Source organism: Cololabis saira, chromosome 18 (assembly GCF_033807715.1).
Source record: "Cololabis saira isolate AMF1-May2022 chromosome 18, fColSai1.1, whole genome shotgun sequence".
Lineage (NCBI taxonomy): Eukaryota > Metazoa > Chordata > Actinopteri > Beloniformes > Belonidae > Cololabis > Cololabis saira.
The window spans coordinates 42,067,359-42,082,903 of record NC_084604.1 but is presented as its reverse complement, the minus strand read 5'-3'; the positions used below and the strand labels follow the sequence as shown (position 1 = coordinate 42,082,903).

Sequence of the window (15,545 nt, the reverse complement as noted above, 5' to 3'; positions counted from 1 at the left end):
AGTGGATGAAAGTCCCCTCCTGATACAGAGTCTAGAATTTCAGCCTCCTAGCTCAAAGCGTTAGTGAACTGTGCAAAAAAAGACACAAAATAGTCTCTGCAGGCCCGAAAAGTAACAGACGCGGTGACCTTTGACACTTCTGAAGGTCACACAGATCTGAAACTCCGCACAGTGGATGAAAGTCACCTCCTGATAGAGAGTCTAGAATTTCAGCCTCCTAGCTCAAAGCGTTAGTGAACTGTGCAAAAATAGACACGAAATAGGCCTCATAACAATACATAACAAACCTCCTGTGCCTACTGAGCATTGATAACATGTCATAATCGAAGGAGTTCTAATTAAAACGGATGTCCTTAACATGAACCTATTGTATTATTGAATTATCAAGAACACTTTCGTGTTTTTGTGTTTAGAAATGTTAGATATTAAAAGAAAACCATAACACAATGAGGAAAATACCGTGGCGAACAAGTCGTGCCCAGAGCGTCTCGAATCACAGTCTCCCAGACCACAGTCAACTGCACTAACCAGTCTCCCAGACCAGTCAACTGCACTAACCAGTCTCCCAGACCAGTCAACTGCACTAACCAGTCTCCCAGACCACAGTCAACTGCACTAACCAGTCTCCCAGACCACAGTCAACTGCACTAACCAGTCTCCCAGACCACAGTCAACTGCAATAACCAGTTGGCCAAATGCTGATGTGTTGCCCAGGCGGGCAAGGCCTTATCTATCTGTGGTCGTTACACTATGTTCCAAAAAGTATTGTTTTTAATGGACAAAATCTGGCATTTTAGGTTGAATTCTATTGTTCATGTTTTAAAATTCTAGCTAAATACATAATAAAGGGAGGTGAGGTGTGAACTTCATAACAAAACTTCTGTGCCTACTGAGCATTAATAACATGGGGTTAGCCGTAGAAAGGGGCGATAACAGCCTCCATCGCCTACTAGTAGGTAGAGTAGGGCCCTACTGGCCCATATTTATGGGATGATTGTTATCGTTTTGTCCTTCATTCAATGGTATGACAGCAGTCAATTCGGATCCCATTGACTTTGCATAGTACTATATCCGTGTTGCTCCCATTAAAACCTCAATAAAACACTGCTAAAACAGCGTTAGAAACGTGCTTTTACAAACTGAAAGTAAAAAACAGCACCTTGCGCGACAAAAACGCATAATTTAGCCACTATAACAAAGAATAATATATAAATAATAATAATGTCATAATCCGTGTATATATCACGACCACGGATCCCATTGACTTTGCATAGTACTTTATCCGAGTTGCTCCCATTAAAACCTCAATAAAACACTGCTAAAACAGCGTTAAAAACATGGTCATACAAACTGACAGTAACAAACAGTACCTTGCGCGACAAAAACGCATAATTTAGCCACTATAACAAAGAATAATATATAAATAATAATAATAATGTCATAATCCGTGTATATATCACGACCACGGATCCCCTTGACTTTGCATGGTACAATATCCGTGGTGCTCACACGGAATTATACCACTTTCCGTGTTGGTACCACGGAAAATAGTGGTGAGAGGTCGTGGGCATTTCACGGATTTTTGTGAGATCAGGTTGCTACAACTACTACCACTACAGAGTGCGTTCAGTCCAGTTAGCCACAGGTGCTGCCATGCTAGTACTAGAGGATTTTGTTTGGTTCCTTTTTCATCTACAACCTTCACTTTATACAGCAAAGCTAGGCATTTAATTCAACATCAGAATATCACGTTGGCATAAATGTATGAAGCTTTCTCGGTGCTGAGTCATGCTAAGAGCTGGACACATCTCCTAACTCAATGTCTCCCAACCTGGGGTCTGCGCCCCCACCGGGGGTGCCGCCAGAGATCTCTGGGGGTGCGTGAAACTTTGTCTGCTTTGAGGATATTCACTTGCACAAACTATATTTGCACATGTTAAATAAATAAAAAATCATAATAACACACCTAATGGAATACTGTAATCCAAGTCTGTATAAGCCCATTTACCATATTTTTGAGACTTAGGCGCATATAAACGTCTTATTTTTTTAAAAAATGTGCCGTGCGCCCAATGATGCAATGTGCCCATTGTATTATTGTAAAGGCTGATTTATGGTTCTGCGTTACACCAGCGCAGGGCCTATGCATTACGGTGTGTGCCGACCAGCACCGTACGGCGTAGGCCCTGCGTCAATTTAACGCAGAACCATAATTCAGGCTTGAGGCGGACGTAGTTGAGGCCACCATGAGAAGTTAAAGGGGGAAGGGGGCCGCGTGAATTCCCCGTGATTGCCCGGCGGTGGGTCCGTGGCAGGACACCTGGGGCGGACGGGGAGACTCAGCCTCGCTACCGAGAAGGAGACACGGCTCCCGTCTGATTAATCGGCCATTGATATCCCCTAAATGTGTGTTTAGGGGACGCAGTGATGCAAATGATGCTTGAAAAAATTTGTAATGATTTGTTCCGAACACAAACAATAGAGGAAGAGACAGAACGTGAATAAAGCAGTTAAGGTGCAGCAGAGATCGTCTGTGATGCAGAGTTCAAGGTGAATAACACAAACCTTGACTGACAAGTTTGAGTGGATGACTGAAGCAGCCGTCTGTACATAGAGTGTTATCACTTCACAACAAGACTTCAGAAGCTGTTACTTGGACCTGTCAACCAATCACAGTCAAGCATCTTCAGACCAATCCTCTTTTATCTCCATTTCTGCAGCAATCAGCCTCAAACACATGACGATGTGACGTCTGAGGACCAGGATGACTCCAGGGAAGGGATGATCTCCAGGAGTGACAGCTATACTGTAAGTCAAACTGCTTCCAGTCTTAAATCACAACCTCATTTGTTCCTGAATGAGAAACTCAAGAGTTCCTTGTTCTTCAGCTTCTTCAGCTGATGGAAGCAGAGATCTCTCTCTTTCAGAGCAAATTATGTTACAGACAACGAATACATCATCATTCCAACAGACCCATCAGTCGATGCTAACGCAGAAGGGCCAACTTTTGATAATTCCTAATTTGACCACCAGAGTCTCCAGAAGTGAGGCAGTCTCATAGTCTGTAGAGGAAGAACCGGACAAACGCTCTGACAAAGCTGAAGTAGAGCAGCTAACGTCTGAGAGGCTGTTAGAAACGTCTACCGCCGTAGACGGGGTGGATGAGAAGGTAGCAGAGGTTGCTCAAGTGTTCAGAGATCCAGTGTGGACCTTGATCCAGTTTCTGAACCTCAACCAGGGGCCTCATTTAAAATGGAGTGCGTAGGAGTCATACTAAAAGTGCACGTACGCTCAAAAGCCGAAAATGCCGTGCGCAAAAAAAAATCCGGATCAATAAAACCATGTGCACGCAGACTTCCACGCAGTCCAGCTGGAAGGTTGCGTAGCTGAATCCGCCCCTTTACACGCCCAGAAATGCATATGGATGAGCCTGAGCATGCGCAGTGGCTTTCTGCAGCCTGTTTGGCGCAGATCCATGGTTTGGCGTCAGAATGAATGAGAAGTAGCAGCCACCGTGACACTGACTTTCACGGAGACCTAGATGTTGTAGATGATGTGGAGGACAGGAAAACCACATTATTTGGTGGTCACAGTAAAAGTTAGAATAAGTATATAAATAGTATACAATAAAATAAAGTGAGTGGGTGGCAGCACGCCGTTGCTGCGCTAAACGCCGTGAGTTCCCCGGCGCAACAGGGGGGACATGCCCCCCGTCTTTTCAAAACCATGTTTTTTTTCCCCTTACTTTTTACAGTTTAAAAACTAACGGTAGGATCAGCCTTAAATTGCAAATTATCAAGACACTGTATGAAAGCGATACGAGAACGGCCCCGCAGCCCCGCTTCACCCCCGCTCCTCCTCCTCCCCCGTCTCCCCTCAGAGCTGCTCAGGGCGGGTTTATGGTTCCGCGTCACCGACGCAGAGCCTACGCCGTAGGTGTGCGTCGCCGCGTACCCTACGCCGTAGGCTCTGCGTCGTTTTAACGCGGGACCCTAATTTAGGCACCATATACAAGCAGCACGTAAAGGTTTCACGCGCGCGTAAAACTCATATATATGAAAAAAAATCTGAGTCCCTTTAGGGAAGAAATGAGGGGCTCCGTGGGGCTCCCTAAACGCAGCCCCTCATTTGTTCTGTCCTAAAGTGGGTGAAGAAGAGGCTGCAGCTCCAGCAGCACCAGAGTCCTGACTGACAGCTTCACACACAGACGGACACGATCAGCGCTATATTATTTTATTTTATTATTTTATTATTTTAAGTCTGATATATGTTGTGATATGTGATGACATTATTAAGAGTATGACATGAATCTGGCTTCATTTCACCCCCTCACAGCCTGCCTCGCCAGTTCCCCGTGTCTTAAGTGAATTCTTACGGGAGGGTCCGAGTTGCCGTAAAGATAAGCAGATTTTTCGGTTAGTTTTTTCTTTTTAGATCCGAGGATTTGCGTAGAAGGCGGCTTCCGCAACTTTCAGGCGCTTTTTCTGCGCAAGCAAGCTTTATAGATGAGGCCCCAGGTCTTTCCCCCCGAAGAAAGGGTTGTCCACATGTCCTGAAGGTTGTCCACATGGATATTAAAATCATCAACAATGATCACACGGTTCAATTCAGTTCAATTCAATTTTATTTGTATAGCGTCTAATACAACAGTTGTCTCCAGACGCTTTCCAGAGATCCAGAACATGAACATAAACATAAACATAAACATAAACATAAACCCCCAAGCAATTATTACATAAACAATGGCAGGTAAAAACTCCCATAGTGGGAGAAAAGCCTTAAGCCAAACAGTGGCAAGAAAAACTCCCCTTTAGTAGGGAAGAAACCTTGAGCAGGACCAGGCTCATAAGGGGGGACCCTCCTGCCGAGGGCCAGACTGGTGGGTCAGGGACGTCAACAGCACAGCAGGCAGGTGGAAGCAGCAACAGGATGACCAGAGGTGGGGACCGCAGGCAGGTGGAAGCAGCAGCGGGATGACCAGGGGTGGGGACCGCAGGCAGGTGGAAGCAGCAACAGGATGACCAGAGGTGGGGACCGCAGGCAGGTGGAAGCAGCAGCGGGATGACCAGAGGGGGGGGGGGGGGGGTGCGCAGGCAGGTGGAAGCAGCAGCGGGATGACCAGAGGGGGGGGGGGGTGCAGGCAGGCGGAAGCAGCAACAGGATGACCGGGGATGGGGGGGGACCGGGAACACAGGCCAGCACGCAGCTCCCGAGGCTCCGGCCTGCAAACATGCACGGAAGAGAAAAAAGGGGGGCCGGCACAAGAACCTACAGGAGCGATGGACAAAACAATAGCTATGAGATATTTATAATAAATAAAAATGGTAATGGAGAAGAGAGGAAGGGAAGAGGAGAGGAGAAGAAGAGTGAGAAATATAAGTTTAAAACTAAACTTAAAACCTTTCTGTTTAGTAAAGCCTATAGTTAGTGTTTAGTAAACCTCTAGCTGGTGTTGGTAAATCTCTAGGTAGTGTAAACTCTAGTGTGTTAGAGTCGCTCCTGTAGTTTCTTGTGCTGGCCCCCCCCTTCTCCTCCCTTTTCTCTCTTTTGTCCATGTTGCAGCATCCTTTGCCGGACACCGGAACCTGCAGTGTGGGAGTGAGAGGGTCAGGGTAACGGCCCCTTTTGGGCGGGGGAGAAGGTTCGTCCCTCAAGACTCCTCTCCCTGGCCCTGCCCCTTTTCAACCTTTCCCCGACCCTGCACCCCAACCTGGGACTTGCTGATTGGGCCGGAGCTTCGGGAGCTGTGTGCTGGCCTGCGGTCCCCGCCCCTGGTCATCCCGTTGCTGCTTCCACCTGCCTGCTGTGCTGTTGCCGTCCCTGACCCACCAGTCTGGCCCTCGGCAGGAGGGTCCCCCCTTATGAGCCTGGTCCTGCTCAAGGTTTCTTCCTCCTAAAGGGGAGTTTTTCTTGCCACTGTTTGGCTTAAGGTTTTTCTCCCACCAGGGGAGTTTTTACCTGCCATTGTTTATGTAATAACTGCTCGGGGGTCATGTTCTGGGTCTCTGGGAAGCGTCTAGAGACAACTCTGTTGTATTAGACACTATATTAATAAAATGTAATTGAATTGAACCGAATTTAGAGGCACCGCCCAGTGGATCATGTCGGTGCCCCCTGCAGCATAGGCCTATAGCAGCATATCTACCACCAAGCTATATTTGAGACTAACTATTATAGTCTTGTTCTATAGCTGCAACTATGACTACTGACTCTAACACACTAGAGTTTACACTACCTAGAGATTTACCAACACCAGCTAGAGGTTTACTAAACACTAACTATAGGTTAAATCAACACAGATTCAGACAGCATTTCACTGAAATCCTCAGAGAAGTTTGCACAGTATTTGCATCAAACATCGAGTCCTTGTCACTCCGAGTCTTGGGGGAACGATTTCATAAGACTTTAAAGTCTATGTTGTCCAGGTCTGTCTTGAGAGGGATGAGGGTCTTCCACCTTTGCTCTTTGCCGTCAGAGAGACCGCATAGGGATCTCTTGGATTTAGTCCTGCAGCTCTAGTCGTTGGTCGTGCGGTGGGTCGTCCTCTTCAGCTTCTCAAGGGAAAATGGTGGACGGAAACATCTCACACTGAGCACAATGTGCTAGATTATGTCAGTAGTTTTCAGGAGCGTCTTCATCATGCGTGTCAGTTGGCACAAGAGTTGTTGTGTTGTGATATGACATCGATGTAGACGATCGGAAGCCCATTACTACCAGACTGGACCCAACAGGGTCAATGGTCCAGCTTACTGCCAGACTCATCTTTGGTTTTACTGGGTTGGCTGGAGTCCGCTCCTGCCAAGAAGATCTGCAGGTCCAAACGTGGGCCTGTTGGAGCAGGGAAACATCTTAAACATGCAGGGCAGCGACCCTTGAGGGCCAGAGTTGGGATACACTCGTCTGTAACCCGTTTTCAGATTCCTGGATTTTCCTGAGTTTGTTAAAGTCCATCTGATTCTCTGTCAATAATTCAGATTTTAAAACTTAATTTATGTTGATTTCTTTATTTAAGGTAAAAATGTGGTTGAAGGGCACTTTGAAGAATTTGGACTCCAGTGGGCTGAAGGAATTCCACTGGTACCTGAATAATGCAGATCAATCAAAGGTTGGTTTCAAACCGATTGAACTGTGTTATCTTGAAAAGGCGGACAGATTGGACACAGTAAATCTGATGATGCAGCGGTTCTCCTCAAAGACCAGAGAGGTGGCCGAGACGATTTTAAAGATGATGAAAAGTGATAAAGGTCTGTTGTAGAAAAGTAAAAAACAGAAAACCATCTTACTATGAAGATTTTAATTCTGTTTAAACAATAACTGATAATAATATGTTTCATTGACCTCCAACAGAAAAACCTGTTGTCCAGGACGATCCAGTCTCTCCAGCTGGTGCAACAGGTAAATGGTTCCGGTCAGTCGCGTTGATTCACTTCACAAAAACTCTCCTGTGAAATGGGTGTGTTTCCTCCCGTCAGGATGCTCTCGATGAAGCCGCTGTAGAAGCTGCTCCTGATGCGGCTCTGGCTTTCCTCAGTTTCAGGAGGAAGTAGAGGCGCTGTTGAGCCTTCTTGGCCAGTGATGCCGGGTTGGTGTCCCAGGAGAGGTGACGTGCACACCCAGGAACTTGGTGCTGCACCATTGATAAAAACAACAGCATGCTGGGAGTGAGCTCTCCTGAAGTCCACAAAAATCTCTTTTGTCCACATTCAGAGATTGTTGTGTATGCAACACATGGTGGCTAACCTCACTCCTGTAGTCTGTCTGGTCCACATGGTGGCTAACCTCACTCCTGTAGTCTGATCCACATGGTGGCTAACCTCACTCCTGTAGTCTGGTCCACATGGTGGCTAACCTCACTCCTGTAGTCTGGTCCACATGGTGGCTAACCTCACTCCTGTAGTCATGTCCACATGGTGGCTAACCTCACTCCTGTAGTCTGGTCCACCTGGTGGCTAACCTCACTCCTGTAGTCCGTCTGGTCCACATGGTGGCTAACCTCACTCCTGTAGTCTGGTCCACATGGTGACTAACCTCACTCCTGTAGTCTGTCTGGTCCACCTGGTGGCTAACCTCACTCCTGTAGTCCGTCTGGTCGATATGGTGGCTAACCTCACTCCTGTAGTCTGGTCCACATGGTGGCTAACCTCACTCCTGTAGTCTGGTCCACATGGTGGCTAACCTCACTCCTGTAGTCCGTCTGGTCCACATGGTGGCTAACCTCACTCCTGTAGTCTGTCCTGTCCACATGGTGGCTAACCTCACTCCTGTAGTCTGGTCCACATGGTGGCTAACCTCACTCCTGTAGTCTGGTCCACATGGTGGCTAACCTCACTCCTGTAGTCCGTCTGGTCCACATGGTGGCTAACCTCACTCCTGTAGTCTGTCCTGTCCACATGGTGGCTAACCTCACTCCTGTAGTCTGTCTGGTCCACATGGTGGCTAACCTCACTCCTGTAGTCTGGTCCACATGGTGGCTAACCTCACTCCTGTAGTCTGGTCCACATGGTGGCTAACCTCACTCCTGTAGCCTGATCCACATGGTGGCTAACCTCACTCCTGTAGTCTGGTCCACATGGTGGCTAACCTCACTCCTGTAGTCTGGTCCACATGGTGGCTAACCTCACTCCTGTAGCCTGATCCACATGGTGGCTAACCTCACTCCTGTAGTCTGGTCCACATGGTGGCTAATCTCACTCCTGTAGTCTGGTCCACATGGTGGCTAACCTCACTCCTGTAGTCTGGTCCACATGGTGGCTAACCTCACTCCTGTAGTCCGTCTGGTCCACATGGTGGCTAACCTCACTCCTGTAGTCTGATCCACATGGTGGCTAACCTCACTCCTGTAGTCTGGTTCACATGGTGGCTAACCTCACTCCTGTAGTCTGATCCACATGGTGGCTAACCTCACTCCTGTAATCTGGTCCACATGGTGACTAAACTCACTCCTGTAGTCTGGTCCTTATGGTGGCTAACCTCACTCCTGTAGTCTGGTCCACATGGTGGCTAACCTCACTCCTGTAGTCCGTCTGGTCCAAATGGTGGCTAACCTCACTCCTGTAGTCTGGACCACATGGTGGCTAACCTCACTCCTGTAGTCTCGTCCACATGGTGGCTAACCTCACTCCTGTAGTCTGGTCCACATGGTGGCTAACCTCACTCCTGTAGTCCGTCTGGTCCACATGGTGGCTAACCTCACTCCTGTAGCCTGATCCACATGGTGGCTAACCTCACTCCTGTAGTCTGGTCCAAATGGTGGCTAACCTCACTCCTGTAGTCTGGTCCACATGGTGGCTAACCTCACTCCTGTAGTCTGGTCCACATGGTGGCTAATCTCACTCCTGTAGTCTGGTCCACATGGTGGCTAACCTCACTCCTGTAGTCTGGTCCACATGGTGGCTAACCTCACTCCTGTAGTCTCGTCCACATGGTGGCTAACCTCACTCCTGTAGTCTGGTCCACATGGTGGCTAACCTCACTCCTGTAGTCCGTCTGGTCCACATGGTGGCTAACCTCACTCCTGTAGTCCGTCTGGTCCACATGGTGGCTAACCTCACTCCTGTAGTCTCGTCCACATGGTGGCTAACCTCACTCCTGTAGTCTGGTCCACATGGTGGTTAACCTCACTCCTGTAGTCTGGTCCACATGGTGGCTAACCTCACTCCTGTAGTCTGTCTGGTCCACATGGTGGCTAACCTCACTCCTGTAGTCTGTCTGGTCCACATGGTGGCTAACCTGACTCCTGTAGTCTGGTCCACATGGTAGCTAACCTCACTCCTGTAGTCTGGTCCACATGGTGGCTAACCTCACTCCTGTAGTCTGGTCCACATGGTGGCTAACCTCACTCCTGTAGTCTGGTCCACATGGTGGCTAACCTCACTCCTGTAGTCTGGTCCACATGGTGGCTAACCTCACTCCTGTTGTCTGGTCCACATGGTGGCTAACCTCACTCCTGTAGTCTGGTCCACATGGTGGCTAACCTCACTCCTGTAGTCTGGTCCACATGGTGGCTAACCTCACTCCTGTAGTCTGATCCACATGGTGGCTAACCTCACTCCTGTAGTCTGGTCCACATGGTGGCTAACCTCACTCCTGTAGTCTGGTCCACATGGTGGCTAACCTCACTCCTGTAGTCTGGTCCACATGGTGGCTAAAATCACTCCTGTAGTCCGTCTGGTCCACATGGTGGCTAACCTCACTCCTGTAGTCTGATCCACATGGTGGCTAACCTCACTCCTGTAGTCTGGTCCACATGGTGGCTAACCTCACTCCTGTAGTCTGGTCCACATGGTGGCTAACCTCACTCCTGTAGTCTGGTCCACATGGTGGCTAACCTCACTCCTGTAGTCCGTCTGGTCCAAATGGTGGCTAACCTCACTCCTGTAGTCTGGTCCACATGGTGGCTAACCTCACTCCTGTAGTCTGGTCCACATGGTGGCTAACCTCACTCCTGTAGTCTGTCCTGTCCACATGGTGGCTAACCTCACTCCTGTAGTCTGGTCCACATGGTGACTAACCTCACTCCTGTAGTCCATCTGGTCCACATGGTGGCTAACCTCACTCCTGTAGTCTGGTCCACATGGTGGCTAACCTCACTCCTGTAGTCTGGTCCACATGGTGGCTAACCTCACTCCTGTAGTCTGGTCCACATGGTGGCTAACCTCACTCCTGTAGTCTGGTCCACATGGTGGCTAGCCTCACTCCTGTAGTCTGTCTGGTCCACATGGTGGCTAACCTCACTCCTGTAGTCTGGTCCACATGGTGGCTAACCTCACTCCTGTAGTCTGGTCCACATGGTGGCTAACCTCACTCCTGTAGTCTGGTCCACATGGTGGCTAACCTCACTCCTGTAGTCTGGTCCACATGGTGGCTAGCCTCACTCCTGTAGTCTGTCTGGTCCACATGGTGGCTAACCTCACTCCTGTAGTCTGGTCCACATGGTGGCTAACCTCACTCCTGTAGTCTGGTCCACATGGTGGCTAACCTCACTCCTGTAGTCTGGTCCACATGGTGGCTAACCTCACTCCTGTAGTCTGTCTCGTCCCCATTGCTGATGAGACCCACCACAGTCGTGGTTATTGTGTCATCTGCAAACTTGATGAGGAGGTTGGAGTTATATCTCGCTGTGCAGTCATGGGTCAGCAGGGTGAAGACGAGGGGGCTGAAAACACATCCTTGAGGTGCCCCCGTGTTCACAGTGACGGTGCTGGATGTGTTGCTGGCGACCCGTATTGCCTGTGGTCTCCTGGTCAGGAAGTCCAGGTGCCAGAGGCCCAGCCGGTCCAGTTTCGAATCGACGGAGCTGCTGCAACGTGTCGCCACTAGCGCAGCACCATCTAAAAAAAAAAAAAATAATGATTAAGACAGTGCGTCAGTTTGTCCACTTTTTGTGACATACCCATTTCAACATCCATATGAATATTAAAATCACCCACTATGATGAATTTATCTGTACTGATCAATAATCCAGATAGGAAATCTGAAAATTCAGACAGAAACTCTAGATAAGCACCAGCAGGGGGCCGGTACACTACCACTAACACAACTGGCTTCTCTGATTTCCAGCTTGGAAATTTCAGACTAAGCGTGAGGCTTTCAAATATATTATAATTGCACTTAGGTTCAGTTTTTGTTTGGAGACCGCAGTTATAAATTGCGGCCACTCGTAAAGTTACAGCTGATCAACGGATGTTCAGATCTTGATTGTTTTTAGAATTAAGTTTGTTGAGTGAACTTCATAAAACACTAAATCTCTGTCTTTACGTTCTTTCATTAAGATACGCCAGTTGAAGTTTGTAAAAAGTTGAAGTGTAAGCTGCAGAAGAAGTACCAGCATGTGTCTGAGGGGATTGCTAAAGCAGGAGAGAAAACCCTTCTGGAGCAGATCTACACAGAGCTCTACATCACAGAGGGAGGGACCGGAGAGGTCAACGAAGAACATGAAGTCAGACAGATTGAAGCAGCTTCCAGGAAACCAGACAGAGCAGAAACAGCCATCAGACAGGAAGACATCTTTAAACCCCCACCTGGAACAGATGAACGAATCAGAACGGTGATGACGAAGGGAGTGGCCGGCATCGGGAAAACAGTCCTAACACAGAAGTTCAGTCTGGACTGGGCTGAAGGCAGAACCAACCAGGACATCCAGTTCCTGCTTCCATTCACCTTCAGACAGCTGAATGGACTGAAAGAGAAAAAGTTCAGCTTGGTGGAACTTGTTCATCGATTCTTCACTGAAACCAGAGGAATCTGCAACTTTGAAGAGTTCCAGGTCGTGTTCATCTTTGACGGTCTGGATGAGAGTCGACTTCCTCTGGACTTCCACAACAATGAGTTCATGACTGATGTTACAGAGTCCACCTCACTGGATGTGCTGCTGACAAACCTCATCATGGGGAACCTGCTTCCTTCTGCTCGTCTCTGGATCACCACACGGCCCGCAGCAGCCAATCAGATCCCTCCTGAGTGTGTTGACATGGGGACGGAGGTCAGAGGGTTCACTGACACACAGAAGGAGGAATACTTCAGGAAGAGGTTCAGAGATGAGGAGCAGACCAGCAGGATCATCTCCCACATCAAGACATCACGGAGCCTCCACATCATGTGCCACATCCCAGTCTTCTGCTGGATCACTGCTACGGTCCTGGAGAACGTCCTGGAGAACGTCCTGGAGAACGTCCTGGAAACCAGAGAGGGAGGGGGGCTGCCCAAAACCCTGACTGAGATGTATATCTACTTCCTGGTGGTCCAGGCCAAACTGAAGAAGGCCAAGTATGACGGAGGAACTGTGACGGATCCACACTGGAGTCCAGAGAGCAGGAAGATGGTGGAGTCTCTGGGAAAACTGGCTTTTGAGCAGCTGCAGAAAGGAAACCTGATCTTCTATGAACCAGACCTGAGAGAGTGTGGCATCGATGTCAGAGAGGCTTCAGTGTACTCAGGAGTGTTCACCCAGATCTTTAGAGAGGAGAGCAGCCTGTACGAGGACCAGGTCTTCTGCTTCATCCATCTGAGTGTCCAGGAGTTTCTGGCTGCTCTTCATGTCCATCTGACCTTCATCAAGTCTGGAGTCAACCTGCTAGAACAAAAGAACATATTCTGGCGGTTTAAAAAAAGAGCCGTGACTAAGCTCCATCAGAGTGCTGTGGACAAGGCCTTACAGAGTCCCAACGGACACCTGGACTTGTTCCTGCGCTTCCTCCTGGGTCTTTCACTGGAGACCAATCAGAACCTCCTACGAGGTCTGCTGGAACCAGAACAAAGAAGATCACAGAACAATCAGGAAACAGTTAAATACATCAAGAAGAAGATCAGTGGGGATCTGTCTGCAGAGAGAAGCATCAACCTGTTCCACTGTCTGAATGAACTGAACGATCGGTCTCTGGTGGAGGAGGTCCAACGGTACCTGGGGTCAGGACCTCTCTCCACAGATCATCTGTCTCCTGCTCAGTGGTCGGCTCTGGTCTTCATCTTACTGTCATCAGAAGAAGATCTGGAGGAGTTTGACCTGCAGAAGTTCTCGCGTTCAGAGGAGACTCTACGGAAGCTGCTGCCGGTGGTCAAAGCCTCCAAGAAAGCTGTGTAAGGACGAACACGGACACATATGTTTTAGTTACAATCACATGTTCTTGGAGGAAACCAGTTAAATTCACTGTTCAACTAAGTTCAGGTTCATCTGGGACCAGTTCTCCTCAATGATTCATCTCAGGAAACTTTTAATCTACTTTTAAATAACCTCATGATCTCTCTTTAATCTCCTCTGCAGCTTGAGGGGCTGTAACCTCTCAGAGGACATCTGTCCACTTCTGTCCTCAGTTCTCAGCTCTCAGTCCTCCAGTCTGACAGAACTGGACCTGAGTCTCAACGACCTGCAGGATTCTGGACTGGAGCAGCTGTGTCCTGGACTGGAGAGTCCACACTGTCACCTGGAGTCTCTCAGGTCAGAATCCACCAAGTGTTCAACTGGTGACCGTTACAACTGTTTGTTTGGTTGTTTTATTAGATCCCCGTTAGCTGCTGACCTTTCACAGCAGTTTCCCTGGGGTCTCATCAGAATCATCAGCTGAACTTCAACATTATCATGAATTAAAATACATAAACATACATGCTCATAACTCAGAGACAACAGACACTAGGAAACATCCTTAAAGTCAAAAACAGCATTATAATCAGCACAATGGCATTATGACTCTACATTTCCTCTTTTGAAAGTCAGGATTTACATTTTATCATCACACTCTCAAACAAAATATTAAGAAAAATCAAATGAATAGCTCAATTTAAAAAGAATATAAATATTTTCCATTTTTCAACAACACAACAACTTTCAGGACAGTGTGAGATAGAACAATCAAGTGCTGTTCACATTTTAACACTCCCTTCAGCAAAACTAGACACACAAACACAAAATAAATAGTGGAAAAGGAAACAGTGTCAACACAATAAACTGATTAATAGCTCAATTCACAACACTCCATTTATTCTCCTGAGTAAACAAAAATAACGTGAGCTTCTTCTTAAAGCTTATCATGTTATCTAAAGTCCAAAGGTCTGGTGATTCCCTCCACACCACCACCGCTCTGTGATTCTTCTGTTTTAAGTTACTTCTACGTGGAGGCAACAGAAAACAACCTGATGTTCGCCTAGACCAATTATTGTGTGTGTGACAAAAATTATAATGTTCTGTAGAGTGTTTCTGGTGTTTTAGTCATAACTACTTCATTGATTAAACTCATCAATGAATATTGCCTCCTACATTCTCCACTTCACCAGGATGGATGGGGATTCATTACTTCCACTGGTCTGATAAAGGTGCTGAATGACTCAGCCAGCTGCTTTGTTCTGATTTACCTGCAGCCTGGCCAGGTTACGTTTGGTTGTACTGGACCAAATCACGGAGCAATAATCTACATTTGACAAGACAGATACGTGTATCACCTGTTTAATCAAATCATTAGGTAGAAACTTCCTGCAGTGTTTAATCAGAGCTGTACCTCTACCTATCTCTGCACTGTTTGGTCAACTTGTCTATTCCAGGACATTTGACTCTCTACAACATCCCCTAATACCTTCACTTCTGTTACTTGCTCTATCACTACATCACCCGTAGTTAATCATAGCACAGGGTCATTTCTTAATAAATGTTTTGAACCTAAAACAGTACACTTTCTCTTCACTTGATTCAGAACTTGTTTGTTGCTTATCATCCATTTAAATTAAATTAAATTTTATTTGTATAGCGCCTAATACAACAGAAGTTGTCTCTAGGCGCTTTCCAGAACCAGAACATAAACATAAACGCCAGAGCAATTATTATATAAACAATGGAGGTAAAAACTCCCCTAGTGGGAGAAAAGCCTTAAGCCAAACAGTGGCATGAAAAACTCCCCTTTAGGAGGAAGAAACCTGGACGAGGGCCAGGCTCATAAGGAGAAACCTGGACCAGGACATGGACCTGGACCTGGACCTGGACCAGGACCTGGACCTGGACCAGGACCAGGACCTGGACCTGGACCAGGACCTGGAGCTGGACCAGGACCTGGATCATAAGG

At 47.7% G+C, this 15,545-nt stretch overlaps 1 protein-coding gene across 3 annotated transcripts in view; it reads left to right on the top strand.

Moving 5' to 3' along the window:
- Nucleotides 1-15,545, top strand: part of LOC133418302 (NLR family CARD domain-containing protein 3-like) — a 54,350-nt gene that overhangs the window by 21,688 nt on the left and 17,117 nt on the right. For all 3 annotated transcript variants that reach the window (XM_061706865.1, XM_061706866.1, XM_061706863.1), the window contains exons 3-7: nt 2,721-2,808; nt 7,013-7,244; nt 7,348-7,395; nt 11,772-13,575; nt 13,760-13,933. In XM_061706865.1, the coding sequence (XP_061562849.1) occupies nt 2,721-2,808; nt 7,013-7,244; nt 7,348-7,395; nt 11,772-13,575; nt 13,760-13,933 (2,346 nt within the window). The remainder of the gene's footprint in view (nt 1-2,720; nt 2,809-7,012; nt 7,245-7,347; nt 7,396-11,771; nt 13,576-13,759; nt 13,934-15,545) is intronic.